We start from the raw sequence: 15,226 nt of genomic DNA, 5'->3' as shown, positions 1-15,226 counted from the left end.
AATATAGTGATATAAACAAATTGTATTGTAGTTGATTATAGTTTTTGTTGCTGTTATAATTCTCGACAATTTTTTGATTATTTGGCGTTTATAGATTTGTAATATCTTATTTAGTTTGGTTACTATTCGTTCCCCAAAAATTTGCTTTTTTAAAACTTTACTAAATTATTTTTTTATACGTTTTGGAGGTTTTTTTAATGTATTGTGGTGAATTGCAGAATAAATCGCATATTTTCTGAGATGTAGGATATTTTTCTATAGACAAACCAAAAATTAGCTACAGGTTCACGCAGGTTTGCGAGATATGCGAATTTTTCAGAAAGTCATTGGAATATTCATATATCTATATTTTTGAAAATTTGATAGAAGAACCGGCATTAGACGTCAATGTTGGTTTCGTTTATCCCAAAATGGGTTCACCAATACTAAGAAATGTTGCTTTAAATAGTTTTATGACTATTCTTGCGAATTTCATTCACTTTTTATAGAAAAAATGGTCAAATTTGAGCAGTTTTCTCAGGACATCGTGAAGTACCTAAAACAAAGCATAGTTGCACCAAATGCTTTTAGGTGATATGCTCATTTGTAGAATCGTGTAACAAGATAAACATATCCTCAGTCAAAACGTTCAATTAGTAAAATTTATGTTATATCAATTACACTATACTAAAAATAAAAAATCTCAAAATTTTTTTCATATTTACTAAAGTATGTGGATGCTTGGGGGAGGGGCCAAAGTAAGAATCTATGCTCTGAATAATTTTTTAGAATATTCTCTATTCAATGAAGACAAATTTTAAAGTAAACCAAACTCGATTGGCAATAATTACCTAACACCATTTAAATATCCCAAATGGGGTGCGCCCTCATATTGGGGTTATAGCAAAACGAGAAAATACGTTGCTAATATTTCGCAAAACGGTTTTCTACCTACGAAGAACATAAAATACCAAAATGCAAACAAATAGATTGGTAAATGTGCTTGGAATCTTTAAAATATGTTATATTGGCCGGTACCGCTCAATGGGGGCTATACCTATACGCGAACAGATATTGACCATATTTTGGACATATGTTCTCCATGAACTGAAACCCCAATATACCAATTTGCAGCAAAATCGGTTGAAAAATGAACCTAATACGTAAAAACGGTCACCGCCGATATGTGGGGGCTATAGGAAACCGCAAGTCTATGTGGCCCATATTTATCCACATACGACCCACAACTATAAGAAACATTTTTGGAAAATTTTAGTAACCTACGTTCTTCACATTAAAAGTTATGAGTAAAGTTCCACTACAGTACCCATATTTCGCACTGTGTGCCGTTCGTAGTTGTTAATATGTATAATAGATGTTCTCACCTCATTTAAACTGCGGATTTAAAATCGTCGTTTGGAATTGGTATTGGGGTATCGTTTTCGCTGCCAATATTTGATACTAATGACCTGTTTTTACTAAGACGCTTCGAATTCGAATTAGTTCGATTTACTACCGAATTCCTGTTATTATAGAAAATGCTTGTTTGATTGAAAATAAAAAGAATTGAACAATTTTTTCAAAAAACAGAAGTTGGGTAGTAGTTCGAACGAATTTGTATTCGAATCGTCATAAGAACTGATTTAAATTCTGGTGTTCACAATATTTTCTAATTCCATACAAATAAATACATTAATTTTCACTGAACTGATTTTGTAAATCAATTTCTTAATTAATTTGTCTTTTTTTATTTCTTTTCTTTGCAGGTTCGTTCAAAAACGGTTTCCTTAAAAACTAAATTAAATATAACCACAATTCATTTATATTCAAATCGAAAGCAAAAAGAAACAAAAATCGTAACAAATTACTCAACATGCATAAATATCTAGCTAGTTATGTGTGCATTTTTAATTAGAATAGCTAAATCAATATATAACAAGAACAACAACAATATTCCTATATTTATACCTACATGCAAATATACTCTATATATACGCCTTTAAACTGGAAAATTGTACTGTATGCTTCTTAAATTGTATTCGTGCAGAATATGGACATGCTAGCAAAGTAGCCAAAAGAAACATAGACAGATATGCGTTTGTAGACACACACACACACACAATTATACACACACATATACACATATTAGACACTCAAATTTCCTGTCCTCAAAAAATAGAAATTATCCTTAGCCCAATCATCAATACTAACAACACTTTTATCCCAAATTAGATAAAACATACATATGTATTTGTATATGTACATATGTCAGCAACATAATGACAACTTTATTCCTGCCAAAAAGATTTCTCTCCTCTATCCAACAGAAACCAAACTGAAACAAGCAGAACAGAACAACAGAGAAAATCCAATCCAAATACCAGAGCATAAATAAAGCAAAGCATATCAGACAACTCAGCTAATTAAATGCCAAATCAATGTTAATAAATGTATGCTTCCAAATCAATATAACAACAACAAACAGCAATACCATTACATACACCATACATTTTATATGCCTACATATCAGCAATACCATAATAACATACTCGTACATACATATGTATTTATCCTATAAAATCTATGCCTATTACGCATTTTTATTCTTCATTTTTATTCTTCTCTCTTTCATATATGTATGGATATTTTATATATAAATGTATTTTATGGTATAACTTTGCTCTCTCACTCATATTTTTAACATTATTTTATTATTTTTGTCTGAATCAAGTTTTCCTACATTTCCTTTAATCTTCTCGATATTCATGCATGCAAAGACATTTTAACGCTACCGTCTATTATATTTTTTCACTTCTTAGATTATATTCAAATGTCATACACGTTTTTGTATTGTTTTTTTCTGTTTCAAAATTCTGAATTTTGACCTTGAGTGCTTGCTTGATTAGTGAAATATGGAATGTGTTTAATAACTTCAAAGAAGTAATATAGGCAAATGTTTAGAGAAGAATAGAGAAGAATGTGCTGTTTCATCTCGCTTTCGCCAATATAACTCAGAAATTTCTGAAGAAATATTTGAACGTCCTTCTTTGAAGAAATGTGTGTCAATAATTGTGCTTTCTCACACACAAGTTAATCCTTAAAGTACAAAAATGGAGAATTTTCAGAAATGTCAAAAATTATAGCAAAAATGTTTAAATCAAGTTATAATAGAAAATCAGTGAAAGTTATTGCTGTTGGGCGCCATATTTATAGCTTTTTCCTAAGCGAGGCTATATGATTTGGAACGAGAACGCCGAAACTTAAAAAATGTTAAATTTGTCTTCAAGGTTCTAGAACAGAAGTATATTTTTACATCCATTGCTTGCTCGACACCAGCGGCCATTTTGCCCGTTGCACAGTGGGAAAAAATGCGAAATAGCAAACTGGTATACTATCGGAAAGAAATGTGCGTAATGAAACGATTGGGTAAAGTAAGTGGAGTGTTCTGCTGTAGTCTTCTTTGCAGCTTTCGAGTGTCCTCCACTTATAACAACATGATCAATTTGTTTTCTTTAGAAATTTGGGCTACTGTACCATCCCGAACGTAGTTGCAAATGGCTTTGTTTTGTTGTGGCAGCGATAAATGGAGTTCTCATCCAAGGACCTGCTGATCTAGGGGTTCTCTCTTATAACGTTTCACTACTCTCTCCCGTTCATGAAGATTCCACCTGACATGCCTGTTTGGGGGTCAGGATGACTCTTACGGTAACTCCCGAGCAAGTACTGTAACGAGAGCATGTTATTATGTTGCCGTATTAGATGAATCTTCGTCTCCTCATGGAGGCACCCTGTTGCAGTTCTCAGGACACCGTTTAATATAGCAGTGCCCTGTGCAAACGACGTGAATTTTACCTCTAGAATCTTGGGGTAAATATTGGTTGATTTTTTCTGTTATCATCAACCAAGACATTCAACTCTGTGCTCATCATGTAGTAAACAGAGAGGCCTTGCACTTAGTGACAGATATTTGCATATTCGAAAAAGGTAGAGGAATCGAACAAATAGGACTTAAGCCTTTCACAAATGACATTAGGGAATGTACTCGACTCATCGGGTCGAGTCTTGGCGTTGCGACGCCAAGATTGTACCGTAATGCGAATACGTAACGATCTCAATGCTGTCTTGAGGAGGTCCAATACTGGAAAGGTAGAGGTTATACAGTTCCGGAGATATCACCCCACCTTTGAAAACTCACTGTTTTACTTCAGGGGGCTTCAACTTTTTATTCCTGAATTCAACATACTACTGGCGTCCACACACACAATTGACTATTCAACGTTTAAAACTTGGCAGGAGGGAAGGCTGCTCGATGACCTCAAGGCTTTTGATAAGACGAGCGTCACTACCACTGTCCTATCACGTGGCTTGTTCTGGTTGAGTCTTTGACACTAGTATGCCTAGATATGGTGTGCAGCGCTGTTGTATTGTTGAGCTGCTTATGAAACCCATGCTGATGATCGGCAGCTGCATAGCTATTTCTGATGCTACCGGCGACAAAAGCGAAAACGGCCTGTACGATTCGACCTTACTGGCATTCTTGCCCAGCTTCAGTAGCGAGATCACCCTGCCAATTTTCCAAACTTCAGGCATGATTATGGTGGCTTGGGACAGGTTGAGAACTTTGGTGAGATACTCAACTCTGGGCTGATCCATTTGTTTCACTATACAGTCAGGATCTAACGCTTTGGACAACTTTGAGTTCCTAACGGCATTTTCCATATAATTCATGTAAGTTGTGTTGGTTCCTCCTTTGCAGGGACGTAGAACTCTTCGTTCAGTCACTGGCGGTTTGTTTGACAAATTGCCGATTAAAATAACTTGCGCACTTCTTCGGATCAGTCTGCGTCACTACATGGGCGCCACAAACACAGTCCAGTCGCACGGCTTGTTCTGGTTGAATCCTCGACTGATATGTGTGGAGATGGCGTGCGGCTCTGTTGCTGTACTGTAATGTTTACGGAACTCATGCTGATGATCGGCAACTGCATAGCTATTTCTGATTCTGGGAATAAAGTCTTTGTTACGATCGACAAAAGCGAAATCGTTCTGCACGATTCACAATTGCTGGTTTCCTTGCTCGGCTTCAGTCCATTTTTCAGACTTCGGGGACGATGATGGTGGCTAGCGACAGGTTGATAACTTCGGTGAGATACTCAACCCTGGGCTCATTCAGCTGTTTCGCCATATCATCAGGGTCTAACGCTTTGAATAATTAAGATTTCTTAATGGCATTTGCAACAACCTCCATTGGAAATTGTGGTGGTTCCTCCTTTATAGGAAGATATCTAATGCAACATAGTATTTTTCGCCCCTTCTTCACTCCCAGGGTGCTCGACAAATTGTCGATCAGCCAGTGTAAGGTCACCAAACGTGACTGAGGTCCTAAATTCCTCCTTTCCTGGGTTCGAGAGTGACTAAACCGTTGCCCATAATTCATTTATTTCGGCTCCAATGTTGCAACTCTTCAGAAGATCTTCTAGTGTCAGCTCCCAAAATCTTGGATCACGGGGGTTGGCTCAACGAAGCTCATTTGCTAGTCCCGACGCCTCTGCTGGTAAATTTGACCTCACTTCGTGTATTCGACCAGCAGGTATATGTGTACACAGGTGATGCAGGTGTAATAATGTCACGGAACATCTTTTTTGATCAAAAAGGTTAGACAGTTCTCTGAAGCGGTGATTGGAGAAATCTCTGAAAGTACGCAAATTAACTTTCCCATGAGATGCTGAAGTCGGGCGGTCTGCTGATGGAGACAATTATAGGGACATGGTCTGACTCAAGTGAAACTGCGGGTTGCCAGGTGACGTCATTTATCAGACCAGCTGACACGATGGTTATGTCTGGCGAACTCCGCTAATTGTAGTAGGGACGTCCTCGTTGACCTTGCAAAAAGTAGAGCTACCACTCTGCTCAGCCAGCGCTACAAGGATACATTTTCATGGAATGGAACACCAATGAGCAGTGATGAGCAGCAGAGAGTATGTACCTTCAGTAGCGGGCTCCTCGTCCGCCTTGCGATAATTACTTTCTACTTTACTTTACCGGAGTATGTTAGCCAAGTAAAACTTCTCAACAAGTGGCGTTGTACTATGTTCAATATACCGTTTAGTCTTGGCGATAAAAAAGGGAGTTCCATATCATTGAGAGTCTCCCATCGGGAGATAGTAATCGGAAATAGTTTTTTTTTACTTTCAATAAATATAAATAAAAAAGTTCTTGTCAAGCACTCAAGGAAAACACTTTTAAATAAACCTTTACTGAAAAAAATTATTCTAATTTCATGGCTTTCCAGACATTTCGTTCATGCAAACGACCATTAATACATTCCATTATAATCCTTTACATACATACACATACATGAATACAAAACAATATGAACACATACAAACATAACACATTAACAGCTTTTTTGGAAAAAGTTTCTTCTTCTTGATTTATGCAAATCTATCTACCATATACATTTTGGGACGATTTTGTCCGACTGTCTGTCTGTCTCTTTTGTGTAACTTTTACCTTCTTTACTTCTTTTTTCTCAAAATCCAATGTTGTAATGTTTTACACTTCCGAATGATAAACGTAATTTTCTTTCAGTGGATTGAATGTGAATCTGCCTGGCAAAAAAACAGTAGAAAAAAAAATAAATAAAATTTTAAAACAAATATATCGGAATGCTGCTTAATAAAAACATATAAAAATAAAAATTAATTGATTTTTTCTTAAAGGCACCTCCTTTTCGTTTCTTATGAGGCAATAACTTTTTTTCATTAAACTTCAATTGGCTTGCAACTCACCGATGTTTTTTAACAACAACAAATTGTCAATTATTGCAAATTTTCAATTACAAAACCACCAACAAAATATAATTTAAAAATTGTCAATTTTGAAAACCAACAAAAATAACGTAAAAGCTTTTTGAATGTTTGTTTAAAATCTAACAAAACAAAAATCTGTGCATCATAGACATTTTCTTTTTAATCTGCAACTTTTGAAATTTTGTCATTCAACAACACCTCACAAATCTTTCAAACAACCAACCAATCTACCTTCAATAAAAATAAATAAAACCTATCTTTTACTACAACTATAAATTAATTAACCAAAAAACAAAAACTAAACAAAATGTCTCGCGAAAATTCCCCACGTCATAGTGCTAGACGTTTAGCCAGAGATCCACAACAGCATCAAACGTCACAGCATAATCAACAACAACATTTTTCACCCGTTCATCAGCCACGCATAATGGAACATTCGCCAGCCGGTAGAGGAAACAATGCCAGCGCCAATTTGGGCGGCTCCGGCACTGGAGTCATATCTAACTCAGCTTCCAATATAACCACCGTTCACGAAGATGGGAGCGAGGATAATCCTATGCTGCCACCTTTGACCGGTTCGGGACCAAGTAGACAACGTTCATTAAGAGATCGCCTTAAGGACGGTATAACCGGCAGTTTTTCATGGCAGTAAGTCAAAACAAATTTCAATTTTGTCCTTTTGTTCGTTTTTTAGAATATTTGGATTTGTTTTCGTTTTTGCAATTTGAAATTGATTTGTGTTTAATTTTGAAAACAATTTGAGCAGAAACCTTTTGAAAAGTAGTAGAGAATTTTCTGAAACATTTATTTATGTTGAAATTTGTGTAGAATTATTTTGTGATTTTGTGTTGAATTTGTTTTGAACATTTTTTTCCTTTTTCTAATTTAGTTGTATAATCAATTATATGTAAAACCCAGCCAGCACTGTAAAAAAGAGCACATTTCAAAAATTTAGCACAATTTTGTAGATAGATGCACATCAAACGTTAAGTGAATTTAGTTATAAGATGATCCTATTTATGGCCTATAAATAATTTTTAAATAATATTACTATTTTCTAATAATGCTTACTATATTGAAAACGTGCAATTATAAATATAAACTTTTAAATTCCTCCTAAACTAATACGTTTAGCGATAATACAAATGGACATTTTAAATTCTTACTGTGACATCCCAGTAAAATCTTCGATGAAAAATCATGAGTTGAATCATGGGTGCAAGTGATCTGGCATGTCATCTTTTTGTCATTTTCACTCATGAATTTTATATGAGCGTGACCCCCAAAAGATGACGTTCTTTTTTGGATCCTAAGCATGTCATTTTAACCAATGCATTGAAATGTCATTTTCGCCAATGCTTTGGCATGTCATTTTAACCAATTCACTGACACGTCATTTTCACCCATTCTTTGACATGTCATTTTAACCAATGCTTTGACATGTCATTTTCACCAACCCCTTGGCATGACATTTTCATGTCTTGTTTGGAAAATGGAAACGCTCAATTTAAATGTGGACAAACAAAACTTTTTATTAATTCAAACGAATTCACGAAATAACTTCAATTAATTGATCAGCAAAAAGTTTACATCCAAAATTGCAATGTAATCACCACCGCTGCAACGCAAAAGATTACTTCCTCCGTTCTCCGCAACTGATATTCTTTCATCTTACAAAAGGTTTTTTCTATTATCTTCCCATCACCAGTTCAGATTTCGACATGGACTCCAAATACACTCCTTTAAGTATTTTTATTTCGTAAATTACTTTTATTTTATAATTTTGTTATTTTATAACAACATTTTGGTAATTTAAACTCTTTTGTTTAGTGACGGAAATATGTAGGGATCTACAACCCGGCTTGCTTTAGGGATCTCTAAGAACAAAATGTAATGAACGGGGAGGAGAGACTTTTTCTGGAAAATACCATTTATGTTTAATTAATTTATTTTTAATTGTTTCTTTCCAAAAGTCGTTTCTTCTTTATTTTCAGATTCTTGTTCCTTTTCGTTTCGGACTTTTTTTCAAATTCCAAGAAGCGAGATTTGATTGATTTCGTTCAATGTCAGATTTAGAACAGACAAGGGAACTTTTAGTCCGATTCTTTTAGGTCGATGATTGTGACTCCATTTTTATTGCAGACATTTCGAGCTTCATACAATACCAATTGTTTAGAAGTTTTAGTTGTCTGATATGCAGGAAATGTAAGACAACATCACGACGACAGTTCTAACAACTTTGGTCTGTTCCAGAACCTGCAAGAATCTACTAATTTTTAATCCGATAACACTTTTTCCTTTATGTTATCAGAAAAAAAATAGTAAAAATTAGTAGATTTTTGCAGTACTGGAACATACTTAAATGAAAATAAACAGGTGTGTAAATAAAAACACAAACATCATCTCTATTGGATCGATGGAATGGGTACAAATGCTGATGAAAAGATCGGATCTTTCACGACTTCCTTTGCATTGGTTTGAATCCTAATGAAAAGATCGGATCTTTCACGACTTCCTTTGAACCAATGCAAAAGATGACATGAAATCACGTCATCGCAAAGAACCCATTCCCTCAAATTTTGCTGGGATAATTATATTGTGGTACTGTACATATGTATTTTATGAATAACAATCATTACCATCCCACCATACCAGATGCTGATATTTTTCGAATGTTCGCCACAAGTTTCGAAAGCGATATAATTTTCGAACATTTGGCAAATGTTTTTTTCGTGTTTTCTTTTATTTATTCGCCAAAAGTTCCAAAACGATATCATTTTCGAACATTTGGAAAATGTATTTTCTTCACAAGAACAATTGTTTCGAGAAACATTTTTATTTTGGAAATGTTTTTGCTTTAAAAAATAATTCTATGTAGATTTTATAAAATTCAAATTTGCTTTGTTCTAATAATTTCGATATAAATGCTAAGTATAATATAAGCAATAAGTGTTGATAAACTCGACATATGGGTAGGATACCAAATACAAGGCAACAATGTTTATAAGCAGTTACATATCGCATCACAAACATAAAGAAATAAAGACGAAAAAGTTACATGACAGAAACATGAAAAACTCCACAAAATATGTTTTTCGCCACTATCGTGAAAACTATCGTCAATTCATTCGCTAATAATATTATTACCGATATTCGAAATCGAAGGTTTTCCTGCCACAAACTGAGCGACAAATGAATCGTTTTCAATACATTCTCTTGTGACGTTCTCGAATAAAATATCCGCAAAACCAGAGTTTCGGTCTGAGTCGAAAACAAGTAAAAAAAAAAGTATCAGTCAGCTTTGCCGACAGAGATATACCCTCAGCCTTTGTATATTGAAACAATTTTTTCCCAAAAAACATGTATTTAGGGGGTTTTAAAATTGTTGGATGTATGAACCGACAAAAATGTTGATTAGGATTAAAGATCAAAAGTTTTGCGGAGGAGACACTTAAAGGAATGGATCGACATTGACCATTATGGAAGTGGATCTCCAGCCATTACATATGGTGCCATAGGGGATTTTTGCAGCCTTCGGGCTGTTTGCTCAAGAAGTTTGGACTTGCCCCTGAAAAAAAGTTTACCATCGTAATTGAGGCGACGAATGCAAGTTGCTTCAAAAAAAAATCAATTTGATTCGATTGCAGGTCTTAAAGTGAACTTATCCGAAATTTTGTGTGGGAGGTTCAGGATGGAGTGGGCAAATATAGTCCATATTTGAACCCGATCTATATCTGGTAGATATATTAGGATGTGTAAAGTATGGACCAATTTGGCCACTCCCTGCAAGAGTTACCGTACGAAAAATTTTTCCGAACATTTTTGAACTTTTGTGGGGGAGGTATCTGTAGGAGTGGACCGATATGGCTCTTGCGCTCCAACCACTTCACACGGTGTCACAGGGTTTTTTTTGCAACTTTCAGGCTATTTTCTCAGGAAGTGTGGACTTGCGCCTGATAAAACTTGTACCATCGTGTGGGGAGCAGTGAGTACAAGTTGGTAAAACAAAAATCAAAGCGATTCGAGAGCAGGTCCTAAACTGAACTTATCCCAAATTTTGTGTTAGAGGTACCCGAAGGAGTGGACCGATTGAGTCCATATTGGAACCTAATCTAAGTCTGGTAGACATTTCACGATTTGCAAAGTATGGAGCAAATCGGTTTTTTTCCGAACATTTCCGAACTTTTGTAAGGGAGGTACCGGAAGGAGTGGACCGATATAACCCATCTTCGAACTTAAACTAAGTTTGGACAAAATATTACAAAAGCCAAATTTTGGACCGAATTGGTTGATCCATTCGAGAGTTATCGTGCGCTCCAGCCAGACAGACAGACAGACGGACGGACATTGCTCAATCGACTCCAAATTGTCTGAAAAACATTTCGTCCAAACATACTTGGGGTCTAAAACCATTATTTCGATGAGGCACATTTTGCCCGTATGAAAGTGTATATACCCTCCTTAGCATAAATGCAGAGGGTATAAATATGGTTTGGTAGATGGTCAATTGCCACAAAACTACGTAATATTTTTCAACAAGAAAAATTCAGGAAGTAGATTAAGATGAAAAGAACATCTACTAAACATTTTTAATTTTTTTTTTTGGAAAAATTCGTCAAAAATGGCTTTAATTGGGCTTTACAACTGGGGGTCACCCCTTAAGGCACGCCGTTCGGACTTGGCGATAAACAGTAGGTCCCATACCATTGAGCTAATTTAAATCGGAGTGCACTCATTGACATGAGAGACGTCTTCTTGTTCCTATTGAGATGTTTCTGGAACCATTAATATATATAATAATTATATTATGCTATATAATGGTATACTAGTATTTCTTATAATAATCCCCATAAGTGTCATAAAAATATATATATTTGGTATATCGATATATATACACCTATGTAACTGCTGAATTCACGATTATTTCATGCAATTTATATTCAACAATAACTGTTACACTTCAAATCGTCCTCGACATTTGAAATAAAATTTATTTGAACTTGAATATGTTTTTCTTATTAGAATTTACAATTAGAAAACAACTTTCCGTTTCGTTTGATATATTTTTATTGTCGACATAATCTGTGAAACGATATTTGTCAATTTTGCGACATACAATTTATTTGAATTTATAACCTGTGACTGATAGATTAAAACAAAACTTTATGACATACATATATTGTTATTATAAATTTTATCGATTGAGCCTATAGAACAAAAGTAATACATTTTTAAACATTCAGCGAGCAAAGTAAATATGTATGTATACCTACTTTTACATTCACGTATAATAGATAATATGTTTGACAAATTGATTGATTGGCAGATGAATGTTATGCTGCCACCATGGTATAGCAGTCAAGTAATCAATTTGATTACTTGCACACATACATACCAATATTCCCACCGCATGCGTATATGCCACGATATACAAATTATATTATTTTTTATAACACACTCACACACAGACATCTGTGTAAATGCATGTATAAAAACCTGCCATTGAATTAATAACCGTTGACAGAATTTGTTTCATAAAATATTAATCATTCGCATAAAATATGAGCGTGAGAATATGCATATTGTTTTTTTTTTCTTCCTTTCTTTTTATTCAGAATTATTTATAGCGGTTCAATGTTTTGAGATTTTTATGAAAATGAATAACGTCATGGTTAGAGGTTTGGACATGTTTGGTTATTTGGATATCTGTTTGTATATAGATCTCCGAAATTTATGTAGGATTAGAATAAATATTGAACCTAATTTACACTTGCACATAAAACTAGTAAATATGTCATTTATTTGACAGTACCAAAAGGTGGTGACCAATATAGTCCATCTACAAATTATACATAAGTCTGGAATACTCCCTTCGAGAGTTATGGTACTCACTAATCATTGCAGCTGTTGGCTATGGAGGTTTTTCATCTAAGGAAGTACGGATTTGCGAACGAACAAATAAATGGTGGAAATCTGGATCAATGGACTTCAATAAAAAATACAAAACTGTGTAGGCGCAGTCTTTAAACTGTCTTTAAGTGAAATTGGATAAAACAAAGAGGATAGAAAAAGAGCTTGTTTTATGTTCCTGCCATAACTTAGCAGGACCGCAGGATCTATGAAAGAGAAGTACGAAAGGGACATGTAATCTCATGAGCACCAAACCTCCTGTTTCTTTATTGTCAGTCTATGGCACCGACAGAGAGATGCTCGATTGTTTCAGTCTCTTCCAAATCTTCACATAGCCTGCAGTACTAAATGCTGTTCTCCTCCCACTAGTTTGTCATACTTTTTTGCAGCAGTGACCAGTGATGATCCCTACAGCAATTCTGATCTCTGATTTACGAAATGTGAGAAGGGACGTAGTTCAACGCGCCGAGATTGCCGACCAAATTGATCGCAATACTTTGCATCCAGGTCCATCGTGCCAGATCTTTACGGGATTTCTCTACGTAAAACTTATTTAGTTTGTCGAGAAAGAATCAAAGCTGTTGCTTGACAGAGTCCTCCACCTGAAGGTCAGAGGACTGGAGCCTTGTCTTGATAGTTCATTATCTGTCTCATTTCCCTCAACCTTGAAATGGGGTTTTTTTTTAGAATAGCCAATTACAATTTTGAACAGACATTAATAGAGAAGGAGCCTGGTGCCTTTAGAGCAGCCTGGCTGTCCTCGTTGCCGTTAAGTTCAGTCTTTCACAATACACACCGGTTCCTGGCTACCTCCTTCTTCAGCGTACTTATTTATAAAGTAATCAATGACAATTGGTTTGCAACAAGCGGCAACTACAAAGTAGATATTCGACCGTTTCTATTTCTTCTACATTTTCAAATTATCAACAGTAGTCAATGCGACTGTCGTCCGATTTTGAAGTTTGAGGCATCTTCGATGTGTTTTCTAGATGTAGATCTCACGAAGTTTGTCAATGTAGTAGCACATTGGTACCGCTCTGGTTCCTCGTGGAACACTCTGCTATGTACGAGTTGATAATTCTACTTTTCAGCATCCCATCAATCAATTCCACAAGGATAAAGGAAATTCCTATATCGGAAAAAGTCGCCAGGACGAAGTTTGAAGTAAGGCGATTTCCTCTGACTTTTCCTTGATGTGGGATATAGTTATGAACTAATTTCCAGGTCAAGTAACATTTTCATCGTCTTTAATAGACTAATTGGTATATAGTCTTGGGTAATAGGGCTTCCCCGCTTTGGGGATGTACCTCTTCCCATACAACAGGTATGTGCAGGTCTTAAAAATCTCCGTAAGGACAGTTAGTATTGATTTACTGTAGTGACTGACTCATTGTCATTATGATACCATCCGGTCTCGGTGATTTGTAAGTCTGAAAACTGTTAATCGCCCGTTGAAGTCTTGAGAGGCTCGTTAAACTATCTATCAGCTGTTCATCCTCTACAGTTAGGGTATGAATGTGACTTGTTATAGGCAGGGTACCACTAAAATCCCTACAAACGGGAAAGTGAACCCCTGGTAGTAGATCGAGAGTCTATAATCAAGAGTTAGTCCAGGAAACCATCGTTCCGCTTGACTCTACCTATGAATTTGGAATCCTTAGATTATATCTTTCGAAACCTAGCTCTTTATGGGAATTCTCCCTTTACTTCCTTGATTGCCACTGCTTCCTCACAATTTTGAAGCCGTCAGGACTTTGAATTAACTCCAGTCCATTCTCCTGGAGTTTCTATGGGGCTCTGCATTACTCCAAGAGATTTGAAATGTATGATTTTATAACCCGAGAGGGAACACTTTTCAGATTAGTTCCAATTCTCTATAACAGACCACTTCCAGCCTTAGTCTGTTTTGAAATGTTCGGATGCTACCCTTGCTACGTATTCCGAAAGTTGAATATGGAGTCACTTCTGACGTTGGTGTTACTGCTTCCCCAGCGGAAGTGGTGAGCATTTGCATTGCATCCAAAGATAACCCAGCCCATGCTCCCCAGTTCGTCCAGCAGGTAATGCGTGACCTTACATGGTGGGTCGGGTTCTCCATAAAACATGTAGATCGAAGACAATAATGAAGGCGTGCTCCGCCCTATTTATATCAGTATCGTAGTGATGTAACTTCTACTCTAATTAGACAGGTTAAGGTTCTTTTAGCCACTGTACACGCTCTTACCTTGTCCCCATTCGAGGCGGATATCACATTATAGGTCTTGCCGCTTAGTCTACCCACCTTATTTTTGTACAAATACTGTTGTTGGAAACATAATTTTTTGAAGGCTGCGCTTTACCTGCTTTGGACGAAGGAGTATCCTTTTTCCTGTTCTTGAAGTGGGAATTTTGCGGACAAGAAGTTTCCTCTTAGTTGGGGATAGTTCCTCTCGAACTTCCTTACAAACTTAAAATTACATCTTATCAGCTGAAATTCCCTTACGCTGATGGTGTTTGGATCTTTTTTTGCATACCGATTGCATAAC

The 15,226-nt window shown here is 35.9% G+C and overlaps 1 protein-coding gene across 28 annotated transcripts in view; it reads left to right on the top strand.

The window, feature by feature from the left end:
• The window catches only part of mtd (TLD domain-containing protein mustard), a 450,874-nt gene that overhangs the window by 107,959 nt on the left and 327,689 nt on the right, over positions 1-15,226 (top strand). For 8 of the 28 annotated variants that reach the window (XM_073990750.1, XM_073990652.1, XM_073990704.1 and 5 more), the window contains one exon: positions 6,702-7,439. The exons of 2 other annotated variants lie outside the window; for them this stretch is intronic. In XM_073990750.1, the coding sequence (XP_073846851.1) occupies positions 7,099-7,439 (341 nt within the window). In that variant the 5' untranslated portion in view covers positions 6,702-7,098. Of the gene's footprint in view, positions 1-1,745; positions 2,430-6,570; positions 7,440-15,226 lie in introns of all 28 variants that reach the window. 18 more of the 28 variants (XM_073990642.1, XM_073990722.1, XM_073990822.1 and 15 more) reach the window with 8 other exon arrangements.

Source organism: Musca autumnalis, unplaced genomic scaffold, assembly GCF_047663935.1.
Source record: "Musca autumnalis isolate F117 unplaced genomic scaffold, ASM4766393v1 scaffold_1, whole genome shotgun sequence".
NCBI classification, from domain to species: domain Eukaryota; kingdom Metazoa; phylum Arthropoda; class Insecta; order Diptera; family Muscidae; genus Musca; species Musca autumnalis.
Note: the sequence above shows the minus strand (reverse complement) of the source record. Positions and strands in the feature narration are given on the sequence as shown.